General features: G+C 41.1%; 1 protein-coding gene across 2 annotated transcripts in view; it reads left to right on the top strand.

Moving 5' to 3' along the window:
• Nucleotides 1-13,918, top strand: part of appa (amyloid beta (A4) precursor protein a) — a 35,741-nt gene that overhangs the window by 4,112 nt on the left and 17,711 nt on the right. For both annotated transcript variants that reach the window (XM_005919999.3, XM_005919998.3), the window contains exon 2: nt 13,202-13,369. In XM_005919999.3, coding sequence (XP_005920061.1) covers nt 13,202-13,369 — 168 coding nt within the window. The remainder of the gene's footprint in view (nt 1-13,201; nt 13,370-13,918) is intronic.

Below are 13,918 nucleotides of genomic sequence, written 5' to 3'. Positions count from 1 at the left end.
CATTTTCAAAGCATGGTAGGAATCCGGTAGTGCAGAGGCCAGTAGCGAGGTCAAAGGCTTGCATTGTGTACTTCTGCCTGCTCTCTGAATGAAATATTGTGGACAACCACAAGAAGGTTCGAATAAATCCATCAAGTATCTGATGGTTGGACTTCCTTTGAAGTCTGCAAAGTATATCTCTGCAGGTGCATTAGTAATAGTAGTCTCAGGGTTTTTCCATCTAGTTTTAAGTTTAGGATTGAGTCAAGAACCTGCTACACTGACTGTAATGAAGAGTAGTACGAGGCATAAATTGCCAAGTTGTATAGGGGAGCTTTTGTTGGTTTTCTTTTTGGTTAATGTGCGGTTGTGTTAACCTGACAGTTTTTGATGACTCTGTCACACCACGGCGCCTTCATTTTCAAGACATTGTGTCTCGCTAATGCGATTCTGCAAGTCAGTCCTCCAGAAAAAGCCTTCGCCTCTTCTTCCTCCGCCTCTTTGTGTCTGGCTTATAATTAGCTCTAATAGGTCAACATGTACTTTATTCTCAGGTTGTCTTCAGGGAACATTCTTCCTCCTCCCTTTTTTTTTTTTTTCCCACTACACGGCAGCACCATTCATCACTATTCCACTGTTATTTCCATCTGTAAATATCAACGCACCATGAAGACAAACTCTTCATTTCTCTGCTGCTGAGTAAGCAGCTGTTTGGTACAAAATCTGAATAATAAGCTGAGAAACAAGTCGCCCTGACCTGCACAATCATTCAGCAGCTGCGCAGAGTACATCCAGCACAGTAGTCATGCCACATCTGAAAGTGCATCCCTGCCATTTCCCATCAATGCGTCAAAGCTCCATCACGAGTGCAGCTTCTGTTTGGCTGTGATTTGTTGTATGGAACTGGCTTTCCACTTAGATATGACCTGCAGTGTGATGATCTGACCAATGACAATCAAATTTTAATCATGTTTTTCTTTTCTTTTTTTACCGCACAAATGCAGCCTTATCAGAGCAGGATGGATGACTCTGCATGATAACTGAGTGTATAGTTTCACAGTGGTGTAACACATGGTGCTGCAGTCATTATGTTACTATATATGAAGTCCTTCATTATCATCATCATCATCACAACTATCATGACTCAGACAGGACTCGATGTGTTTGACAGGCTGCCTTGCTTGGAGGTTTGTAATGAACCAGAGAGGATCTTCTAAGCTAACCTCAATACTCGGAGGTCCAGCTCCCATTTTTGTGCTGGCGAGGTTTGACATTTGCTAAGGGGTCTTGACATTAATACTGCAGCTCTATAAACTCAGGTTCATTAAACTAGAGTGCCAGTTTAATGGTACTTGTCTTTTCTACCCCACTATGAAGGATGGTGGGGTAGAAAACATCTGTTGCCAGAGACATTTTACAAGAGATAATTCTGCAAAAGGAAGGTAGGTGGTGGAATAAAACCTTTTTGTGGTCTTGGTGACGATTTAAAATTAAAGTTAATTTAGACAATGCTTCAAAAAACTGTTCAGTTATGTGCCTGGAGGCCTTGGCAAGAAGCCTGCTGAGAAGAGAGACTTGCTTTGCTAGGACCAGGTTTGATTCGCAAGAAAGTCTTTGTAAGGTTCTCGCTGCCTGTCTGCTTGCTCTCCTGTTTTCTTATTTGCCAACCATCCAAAAACATGCTGCACCATCACAAATCTGACACATCACGATTACATTTCAACTTAAAAAGTAAATGTTCTTTAATCATGAACTTGCAGGGCACAGTCCAGAAATGGCATTATGCTTGTGGTGCTAATAGTTTTCTCCTTGCTGATGCTAACTAGCAGACGTGTGCCAGATGCTGTTGACAAAAAAGGTCAGAAACCTTTCGAACGCACAAATTAACAATCAAAAATTCAGGTTGCAGTGATTAAATATGTCCTTTGATAATTGTGGATTAAAGATTTGATTTTTGGCCTATGAACTGAATTTTAAATCATAATTAAATATGCATGCATCTTATTTCAGCTCCTGACAAGGTATACACAAGCAAACTCTAATGAACAGCAGAGGCTGAATCTTTAAAAGTAACCGTTCAAATGTTTCCCAGAGCCACAGTGCGGCTGGAGATGGAGTTTCCATCATTCTCGTATGCAGCTTTTTTTTTCTTTCTTTCTTTTCATTAAATGAATGTAGACTAAGAAAGTGCTTTGCCTCAGTATGTGTCTGATTACTGCAGAGGTTGTGGGCTTTTTCTAAGATGGGTGAATCTTCTAGGGAAAGTTCCTTCCTAAGGAAGGGGGGGGGGTTGTTCTGTTTTTGTTTTTTTGTTTTTGGTTTCACCATCTCTGTCGATGCATAAAAAGCCACAAGGGTCCTTGTTTTTAAAGCTTATATTTCATCACTTACAGAAATGATCTCATCCTCTCCTGTCTCGCTTCCCCCTTCGTCGTCTTGGGTGTTCATGGTTGCCATAGCAGTACAGCCTTCCCCCAAGTGCCTGGTATAATTAGGCTTTTCCATGTTATTCCCGCTGTTCTTCTTACCAGTGTCTAGATTTTCATCACAAGAATTTGTCATTTTTTTCTTTTATTCTGAAAAACCCGTGCTTTCCATGTGTTACTGGTGTGCTTGTACATGGAATGGGATGGAGATGCACAGATCAGAGGGTTTATGAATCTAGTACCTCTTCATGTCAGGCGGCACGCCATCAATTGTAGATGACAAGTGCTCTCGGAGTCCAACTGTGAAATTGGAACACTTGTTTCAAATGCCAAGCTTGTGTGTGTGTGTGTGTGAGTGAGAGCATGATTTGTGCTGTGTGCAAGCACAGTGGAGATTTGCACCAAAGAGCGAACGGGAATTCTTGACGGCGTTGTGCTATTTCTGGATCCCTTTCCTGTTTGGACTCCATGATAGAAGCGGGCTTCCTGCATTTGTGCAGTAAACCGGACCGATGCAGAACAAGCCATGTGTGTTTGTGTTTTTGCGTGGATGGTGGGAAACCACTCATTAAAAAAATCCCAATTGTTTGAAATGACAATGACAAACCCTGAGCTGCTTTCATATCCGTTTGAGATTTTAGAAACAGAATTTGCCCACCTTGCTAAGCTGGTCAGTTTGTTGTCCTTTGCATGTAATGCAGTTAAGGTTAAAGCAGGAAAATAAGAACACTGCATAATACTAAAATCTACATTGCAAATACTGGTGTGGTGCTTTAGCATGTTTGTCCCCCCCCTTCATTTACCTCCTGTCTAGAGATCACCAAGACCCCAGGCTCCTCACTAGAACAAATGACATTTCTTTTTGGCTGTGATGTCTATTTTTTTGTTTTGTTTTTTTGTCTCCCATCAATTTTGTGCCAGCTAAATATGCAAACATGATGTTAAGAGCTAAAAGAGACAGATAATTTCTGTTTCCCCAGGTACAAATCGGGGTGTTTTTTAAAAAACAAAACAAAAACAAAAAAAACCCAAAGCAGAAGGACAATCAAATAATCAAATACTAAATGAGTATTGACAGCAGCCAGCTGAATTATTTTAAGCAGTGTCCTCTAAAATTGATGATAATGAATACATTACGAAATGTTTTTTCAATGGGTGGCACAGTGGTAGCGGTTTTGTCTGGATTGTCGTCTCACAGCAGGAAGGTCCTGGTACAAATCCTGCCTCTACCCTGGCCTTTCATTTCTATGTGGTGTTTGCTTGTCCTCTAAGTGCTACCAGCGTCCTCCCACAGTCCAAAGACATGCATGTTAAGTTGATCCATAAATCTAAATTGGCTGTAGGTAGTTCAAGTCCTGAAAGTGTGTATATTGACTCTTTTTGGTTAAAAGTGCACAAGTTTTAGTGTAATATTCTTTGAGACTAAACAAACCCCAGCAATGCCCGTCTATTTCCATGCCCATCAGTTATAATTGGAAATTCTGTTTTTCCTTTGGTCCATTTGTGACCACAAGGCTTTAACTTGTTGTGGGTTGGTTGGTTTTGTAACTCTGGCCACTGACAAAAAAGCTGACATGGTGATAAAAGTCAATAACATTCAGAAATGTTTGCCCACATAATTAAACATTTTAATTACAAGAAGCTATAAAAAATAAATTCCCACCGCAGTCCTGCAAAGAAGTGTTGGACAGAAATATTTAGTGTATTTGTGCATATTTTTGTTGAAGCAAAAGCGGATTTGGTAATCTCTGATCTAAGTTTATAAATTAGTCACCGTATTTGTGTGTCTGTGGGCATCAGCGATCAGAGGTCCATCTGTTTATGTTGGCATGTCGCTGCAAAGTGACTCCTGCCTGAGTGGTGTTGAGGTCAGGGCCAGTTTACCAGGCCGGTACAATGGCTTAACGTTTAACACACACAAACGCATGCACACGCAGTGATGTGCAAGTTACAGATCAACCAACCCACTTCCTTTCAAAGCTAAGTAACCAGATGATGAAATTCCTGCTCCCTGGCGACTTGGATAATGGTGTTGCCGCAGCCAGAGGGAGGTTATAACAAGCTGTTCCCCGGGGTTGAGACCAGCCTCTGTGTCCATGGTGATTATAACTAAGGAAACCAAAAGTCCTTCCATCACCTCTAGACAAATTAAATGGGCAGAAGTCAGATGTGTGTTTCTTACACACTTCTTAATCAGATTTTAAACAGATTTGTCTGAGATGCTAATTCCAGGGGAACCCCCCGAGACAAAGCTTAATCGCACTGAATATGAATGAAGATAATTCTTCAAACAAACTTAAATTCTCCTCTCAGACTGTTTGCAAACTTTTTAAGATGAGGACTGTGGGATAAGCCGCGAGTAAGGAAAAAAATAGATGGCATGCACATGAAGAGAACATATCAAGAACACCAGTTAGGGTGTCGTTGTGAAGGTCATCGACACAGACAGACGCGCTTAAAAGGAATTAGCCGTCAGTCTTGATCCGAGGAAACATTTGATTGTGTCAGTTTATTCTTTAAGCAGAAATCAGTAAGGAAATCTATATTTATCCCATACTGATGCACATCTATCGATATTTTTGTTTTTTTTGTTGTTGTTGTTTTTTTGTGTTTTTTTTTAAGCAATGCTTGAATGGACATGATGCACTGTTGTTGAGGTGCTCGGGTTTCATTAAAACCTGATTTAGCTCCATATGCCCCACCTGAAGCTATTGGAGGATGAGCTAAGCAATCATCCTGCTCCCAGATTTTTTTTCCCTGTTATATATTTAGATCAGAGCTTCTGTCCTGAATAACCTAAAAATATTTGATGACAATGTTTATTTAGTTTTTTTAGATCTACTCTGTAATTGAATTTCTGGTCGACAGGGAGGGTGAGGGGAGGGGAAGCAGGCCTGACTGCCCTGTAATTAGTCAAACACTATCCACTAGATGTGCTTCCTAAACATCAGGTACTGGTAATGTTATATACACACCAGTATGATGGGATGCCATTCTACACACACTTTAGGGCAGGTCAGAGGTGATCTGGGGGTTTGGGTAACATCAAGGCCAGCTTGTCGTGCCGATGCAGACTCGCACATACTGCAGCACTTCCATTACCTCGCCGGTCTTATTTAATTCAGTGATGCATCTTGTAAGCAAGCCACAGACAGCCGGGCTTCTGCTCGATTCCACCGCAGCTGATTGATTAATGACTGGAAGGAAAGCCATCTAAGTTTGTAGTGTATCACACGGCATCTAATCTGAATCTCAAATGCTGAAAGCTTCTGAGGTTAATGCAGCAAAGTCATTTGCATTGTTAAGCTGCTATTTCTCATGTATCTAAGTAATTGTTAGGCATTTCTAAACACTCACCACTCAGCTGACGTTATCATTTGTCTGTGGAACATTATGTACCAGCTTGGACAATAATGCCTTGTTTTGTTTGCTGCTAGCCTGGACATATAAAACCAAAGATGCCTGTAAAAGATGCGTCCCAAACTGTGTGTGTGGCTCCTGCAACACATTGTGCACTCCAGGGAGTCTCCCCCTGTAGGGAGAGCTGATCTAAGACACCCTCCCTCTTATTCCCCCCCTCCTCCTTCCACCAGCCCACCACCTTCACCCAACTCCCCGTGGCAGGCCTGGGCCACACAGATAAGACTGCACAATTAATAGCGCTTCAGGACCAGTGCCCATGGGGGACACTTCAAAGATTGCGTTTGTGTGTCTCTTTTGGTGCGCTGGAATACATTAAACTATTTCCGTGCTTCTCTGTGAGTGAGCCGCGTGCGTGAGAAAATGGATTTATTTGCATTTCGTATACATGCGATGTAATATTTCTTTCTCTGACACCAAAGGGGTAATAAACTTGTCCCTGCTTTTCTCTGCTATTAATGCAGATAATCACATCAGTGAATGCAGCAGTCACAGGCGGCTCTGAGACGGGAACGGTTGGGCAGTTTACCATAAAGCGGAAGAATTTATTTAAGAAGTTATGTCTTTATGACTCCCACGTGTGGAGTGGCGTGCAGTGGTATAGATCGCTGGGCATGTTTGGTCCTCTGAGAGTCGAGGAGCAGATAGTAGAGTTTACACCGAATTTGTTTTTTCAAGGTTGAACTAATTATTTCAAAAAGAATTTTTCTTTTAAAGGAGATTTAAAAACAAAACAAGATTTTGGGACATTTTTAAGACTGTATGGTGTTTTAAAGTAGCCTTATTACCATTTTCTATTTTATTTTATTTTTAATGTTTAAAAAATAGACTCTGATTAGCCCATTGGGAAGTGAATACACTTATGCTTTATTGTATAAGTAATATATAAGTGTGTGTGTTTTCTTATTTTACAGATGTCAGCATTTCCCTGTTAATTAAAAATGTCTGCTATGCTTTAATGAATAAAAGGGGCTTTTACCCAGATGTCTATCACATAATTTAAAAACTGCATTTTGTAGGGAAGTAGCATTATTTTCAAATAAAGTTTAACACTGGATCTTTTTAAAATTCAGATGTTTTACACTCATCATCCAACTATATTATTTTATGTTACAATAAATCATCATATATTGATCATTTCAGACAGAATGAGGAAGGAAAATGCTGGAATAAGACAGGGTTATGATGCAGATATTTACAGCATTTTTTTTTTTTTTTTACAAGGATACAACAATTAGATAAAAATAATTCAAAAAGCTTTTAAAGTACATATTGTGCATTTAAGCCCCCTTTCCATTAGTACCTACTCAGATCAACTTGGCACAGTTTTGAGGGTTTTCCATTAGGTCGCAGTACCTGGTACCAGGTACTAAAATAGTACCTGCCCGGCCGGGGTTCCAAACGATCTGATCAGATACTAAACTGTGACATTGTCGGACTGCATGCCACCGATTGGCTGATCACTGGCGTCACTTGATGAGTCATGTGAGCATCTCGTTGAGGAAAAGCAAAACTGCCATTTTTGTAACCCGACAATAGGGCTGCCACAAACAATTATTTTGATAGTCGACGTAATCGTGACTAGTCGACTAATCGTGGCAGCCTTACCCGACAACGAGGGAAATGGCTACAAAAAACAACGTCTTGGTCCCAGCAGGTATATTGTTTCCTCTATGTCCACCTTTGTTGCAGCGTTCATGTTGCATGCTAATTACGCGACGGGACGCTCGGTAGCATTGCGGTGATGACAACCACGAATATCCTGGTCGTACTAGATTGTAATGGAAAACCATTCGAGTCAAGGTGTGGCGAGTCAATCCGAGTAGGTACTAGTGGAAAAGGGGCTTTAGAGATGCTCTCCTGCAGACCTTGGTTGTAACTGTTACCTTCCCATCGACACCTGTCCAGCCATTCTTCACTTTCTGTGGGTGAAGAGGTCTTGGATATTTTCTCTCTTTTAGGGTCATTCTCTGTAAACCTTAGAGATAGTTCTGCATGAAAATCTCAGCAGATCAGGCACATTCAAAATGAGTTAAATCACCTTCCTTCCCCATTCTAATGCTCAGTTTGAACTTGAGCGAGTCATCTTAACCATGTCTACATACCTAAAGGCACTGAGTTGCTGTCATGTGATTGGCTATTTAGATATTTGTGTTAATGAGTAGTTGAACAGCTGCACCTATTGTAGTGGTCAGTATAGACATACATTTGGAATAGACCTATGTAAGCATGACAGTCTTGTGGCAAGGTTCTCATTTGTTTTTAGTCTATAAAGGTTTATATAAAGTTATAATTCTGCTTTTTTAATTCTCTTTTTCTAAACTGTGCATGCTACTTTGAATTTCTGTAATAAATTAGGAGAAATAAGCAAGTCTTCCCAACTGAGAACCTGTAACTTTAATGTCTATTTCTGTTGGGGGGGGGGAAAGGCTCAATCAGTTAAAACAAAAAAATTTCAAATTAAAAAGTAGCAGATTTTCTGTTGATTTATAAAATGGCTCATCAGTAATTAGTTTTAGCAATAATCTAACTACTGATCTTTAAATCAAAAGTGGGTGAACCAAAAAAAAAGACCACAACCAAATCAATTATCCCTTAAAGCAGAACATTTGAAAGTCACACGATGAGGACGACGATGATGATGAAGCAAAGATCACGTTGCATGAGTCTAAGATTTGTCAGATGTGATGGAAATGCATCCATGTGTGATTTTTACATCATAGCGTGACAGAAATGTGGGCCGGTTGAGGTGAAGCGCCGCACTGATCTTGTCACTCTCATCAGAACCCTCTGTGGGGTAGCACACCACTCTAGAAAATTGCAGCAGGAAATAATCTCACTTTAATTGCAAAACTAATATAAACTTGTATGTTATTGCATTACATTATTGGATTTTTTTTTTTAGCTTGTTTTTTTTTTGTGCATTTCTTTTTACTGGAGGGTTAACAATGTCCTTTTTATACTTAGATTATCATGGTGATGTGCTTTTTAGGGCTCAGTAACGAGCTGTAACAACCTGAACAAAAGACTACACACAACTTAATGTTGCTGCGACCGCGCCTGGTAGCTCAGCTTTATATTTTCTCTACTCAGTTGCAGTAATTTTGCAGTTTTCTGCTGAGAAAGGGCACATGAGAAGATTTCGTCTTCTTTTTTTCTGGTATTTGTTTGACCTCTTAAACTGGAGCTCTCGAATTTCTTGCTCTCATTTTGATCATACAATAGGCTCCTTTCATCAGTTAATCTGATTAATAAAAGCAGCCTGAAGCTGAAAGCTGCTTTTTTTTTTTTTTTTTTTTTGGATGGATCACTGCTTTAGTTGCATCACTTTTCAGGGAGAAATAGCATACCAAGCAGTATGTGACTGGATTTTCTGCTGACTTTAATTGAACTATCTTCACAGGGTCAATCTCATATACCATCACCCTCCTTTCCCCTAGCTTATTCCCTGTTTTTGCCGTGATGCCTATCATGCCAGATTGAGACCAAAGGGGGATATTTCTCCTGGCCGTGCTGGCGTTCTAATCCTCAGTGCCCAGATTACTGCTCCCTCCCCTCTGTGCCAGTCTGACCGGCTGGCAGACTGGAAGGACTGTGAACCAGAGACGTGATAGGATAAAGACAGAGCGAATGAAGGAGATGAGGGAAGCCTGGTGTCTCCTCGTATAATGTGCAACACTTTGTTGCTGACGTGTGTCACCATTTTATTGTGACTGCCTTTTATTGAGTCCATCTGTTGCCTGCTCGGGGTAGATTCTAGCTCACAAGGTTGTCTCTGAAACCAGAAGACGACAACAAAATAAAAAAGAATGGCCTTTTTTATTCAGCCCATCTTTCATTTAGAGAGGATTTGTAAACTGGAAAAAGTGTGCAAGTCATTATTTATGTAGCTACTAGAAGATTCAGCATGAGAAATTCAGTGGTTCTTTCTAAAGAACTGATGTAATCGACTACAAAATTCTTTTCATCTTCTAAGCTTTTCCTGACACCAAAGCTTCACATCTTATCATCTGTCTCTGGCCCTTCATTCTCGCATCCTTTCAGTTTTACTAAGAGCCTGACCTGCTCGAGCCTGAAGGCTTATTGTCCAATTCATCTGCCCTCCCATTTCTCTCTGTCTCTCGGTATTGTGGTTATTGTTCTTTCTCGCACTTGCTTCTCTCTCGATCATCCAGTGATTCTGATTTATAAGCTTGCTGCGAAGCCTTGGCCGACAACCCACTTCCCCTCCTCCTCCATCAACAGAAGACGGAGCGGTCGAGATATAGCAGCGGCGAATGAGAAGGAAGAGAGCATGATTAGCTGGGGTACGATTTGCCAACCAAAACAGTTCTACACACAGAATTTAAATGCCAGCAAGCAGTCGGCAGTAATTTCCCTACCTATGCCCCAAAGCAGAGAGGAAGTCAGGTTTTTTTATTTATTTTTTTCCTCTTTTCTAGTACGCGGTAGAGTAAGGCCAGAGGGTGGAGAGATACGGTCAGAATTGAATTGGGCACCCAGAGTTTTAATTAAAAGATAGTGTATATGAACTACTTTTTAAAGAAAAGTTTCCATTCTTACTTTGCCCTGGGATTTTACTATTAGTGAACAAGGCGGACTGTGATCTGTGTCTGATGGCTCACAGATGGCAGTGTGGGAATCGAGCAGCAGACCCTTAAATAACCCTGGGTTGTGCAGATGGCTTAGTGTCAAGACCAATGGCCACCAGTGTTAAGCGTCATTTGTGGGAGATGAGGAGGGCTGCGGCTAATGGGGGACTTTACACTCTACTCCGTGTGTGGAGATGGGGATTTACTGACTTTGGCGCTACTACATGCTGCCACTTATGTTGATGAGTGGGGGATGTGAACTTTTAAAGGTGTGCATATTTGACCCATGTCAGTGTAACCCGAAGAGAGAGAGCGTGTGTGCGTGTGCGTGCGTGCTGTGGTTTCATTTCAAACACATTATTACACTGTTTTTATTAATTTGGTTTCTTTTTCATTGTGATGATAAAATGATGTTACTGTTAAGTTAAATGCCTCAAAACAAACGACATTGGACATTAGCCCATTGGTCTAAAATGCTAAAGCTTCAGTGCATTTCACAGCCATAAGACGCCATATTTGGACTGTAGACAGTATAAAACATGGATTAAACCAATCTAGAAGTGCGTTAAAGCTGCATTCTGTCTGAAGGCCACCAGATGGCGATAGTTGTGGTTGCAAAAAGACTTGCGGTCCAATAGACGCCTATTTGAAAACCATTAAATGTTAGGAAAGCCCTTGCAACTCAGGTGGAGTTGCTCTCTTTGCATGCCCTTGTATTTTTCTATGTTTTATGTGTAAAACAGTTGACAAGAACAGGATGCTAATGATAAAATACATTGGTTAGCCTCATCTCACATGTTTGTAAGCAGCAAATAGTAACTTATAAACGCTCAGAATTTAAGATTGTTTATCATTAATTACAATGTGTAAGTGCGATCTTGCAGAAATGCTTCATCATTTTTGATCAAGATTATAAATTTCTACTTAATCCTGCTTTTTGTTTTCACAGTAATTGCATTTACTGAAATAAAAGGGCTGCAGATAAATAGGGGTAAAATCTAATTAGTTTTTCGCAATGAATGCGCTCTTTGAATGGCCCTTTAATGGTTTCAAGTCTATAATTGAGAACTACCAAGATATGTGATCGCCTTCATATGAATCTGATTAGTGTAAAGCAAAACACTCTGTTTATACTATTTGACAGATGGATTTACTACTGCTAGCACCTATGTATATAACAGTTTTCTTTTAACGGTGCAATTTTTTTGTTTTGCTTTTTTAAAAGAGCCAATTGAATACATTTCAGCTCGATATGTTTCAATGTTCATTTCCCAGCTTCACAGCAGTAGTCCTCAGCTGCATTACAGCTTACAGGTAGATTTTTATTGCGTTTGTGTACCTGGCAAGCTTTCTTTTCCGCTTTGCTTGGCTTTTCTGAGCGCCATCAGGTGAGAATAGAAAATGAAGTAACGGGTCCAGAGAGTGCTGCCATCTTCTCCTCCTGCCAAGTGTGTAAATACAATATGTGTGTAAATGGGACATAATGAAAGCTGATATAGTTCATCTCTGTGCCGATAAACCAGATACTCACTCGCTAAATTGATCCAAAGGTTTGAGTTTTCGGCTTTAAATTGAATCCAAATTGATGGCCCCCACCAGCCATTCTCATATTGGAAGAGAACTTTATGCCCCTGGCTGCTTGGAGAGAATCAAGTCTGGAGGGGGGGAAAAATATGCTATCCATCTCACAAAACAACATTTGTTTGCCTGCCAGTCCCTTCAAAACCATTAACAAGATTAGGGGAGCACACAATGGCAACAGCCCCCTCTCTCCTCTCTCTCTGTCTCCTTCCCCACCCTCCTGTATTCCCTCCCATTTTGTTCTAGCTCATTTGCCAGTACAATGCAGACATTCAGAGGTTTGTCTGCACCTCCTCTCCTAGGGGAGCTCCAGCACAAAACCTCCTTATGCGGGCAAGTCAGCAGTGGCACACGCATAAGAGGAGGCACGAATCGACAAACACCCAGGAGCGTAAATTAATACAAAAATTAATACAGTCATGCCAAAGGCAGGCTTTCTCTCTTCCATACACGAACACGCACGGACACACACTCCCCGCGCCTGCAGCCAGCTTGTTCCCAGAGAAATGAGCCAAAAACAAATCAACAGAGGGTTATATAAACACTATACTGTCCTGGAAAAAAGGCAAAAACACGAGCAGAGATATACCCGTGAATAGGGTATAGCACAGGGCAGTTGAGTGGGTGTATGTGCGCATGTGGCTGAGCATCATAGACAGCAGAGGGTGTATTAGATTGCCCCAGGCCTGTTGTCTGAGGTAATTTATTCTTGTAAAGATATTGATTTTTATTTTTCCCACCACCAAGTCCATCACTTTTGTTTCACTTATTTAGATCTGTTATTTTCATCGTTTCTGTTCAGCAGGATCTTTCTGAACAGTGAGCAATACTGCAGCAATAAGTGTTTGATTGCACTGTTAAGGGTTTTATGGCAATAAACCTATATTTTTGATGAAATCTGACGGGGGTACAGAAAAAAACTTGCTCCAGCGCTCCCTTCACAAACATCTTATCTTCGGCTTTCCTCATCTTCCCCTCATTTCCCACTTCTCATCTTAAACCAGCTCGTCTCATCTTACTTTTCATCTAACGCACTAATCTCTTCTCCTCTCCCGACCCTCCTCTATCTGAGTAATAAAATTTAATTGCATCCGTCTCGCATTTTTCAGCACGAGTGCTCAAGGAGCTTTACGCGAGTTGTATATCTCATTAAATCTCTCGCTCTCTGTTTTCCCCCTTCACCCCTGCCCCGCCCACCCGCAGGTGCCTACAGATGTTTCGATGGGCCTGTTGGCAGAGCCCCAGGTGGCCATGTTTTGTGGTAAACTCAACATGCACATCAACGTCCAGACTGGCAAGTGGGAGCCGGACCCCTCGGGCACAAAGAGCTGCATCGGTACCAAGGAGGGCATCCTGCAATACTGCCAGGAGGTAAAGTGTGTGTTTTTGTGGGGCGGAGGTTTCCTATTAATCAACTGATATAAATCTTTGTTTTAATTGTAATAAAAAGGCCCAAAGGGGGATACTAAAAACAGGGGGATACACACTGTGAATGTCAGGATAGTGTGATAGAGGGGAAAACGTCAACGGCTATGTGGTTATTTTGTTTTGAGTGGGGAATGAGTCTAGATGATAACTTGGGATGTGGTGACATGGGCGATTTTTAGTAGATTTTAACCATTAGACTGACCCTCTGAGAGCACCGTGTGTAACCTCTGTAGGGTCCAGAATATCACCTCATGCTACCAGTAGTGACGGTGACCCCAGCCAAATGCAAAACTAGTGAACAAACAGTCAGAAAAGATGAGGAGGGAGAACATGTTAGCAGCCTGCACCAGTAAAACCATTCCTGTTTTAGTGGTTGTCTCATTGTTGCCTTGTCTAGGTGTTAGTTTCGTTAACACCAAAGATGAAACTGATGAACAGACCCCTTCTGCTACTTAACTGACCTGATCAATATCCCACAAGTTTAACTGGATT

Source organism: Haplochromis burtoni, unplaced genomic scaffold, assembly GCF_018398535.1.
Source record: "Haplochromis burtoni strain Fernald_Lab_line unplaced genomic scaffold, NCSU_Asbu1 Contig_40, whole genome shotgun sequence".
Classification (NCBI taxonomy): Eukaryota; Metazoa; Chordata; class Actinopteri; order Cichliformes; family Cichlidae; genus Haplochromis; species Haplochromis burtoni.
This window is presented reverse-complemented; position numbering and strand designations above follow the sequence as displayed.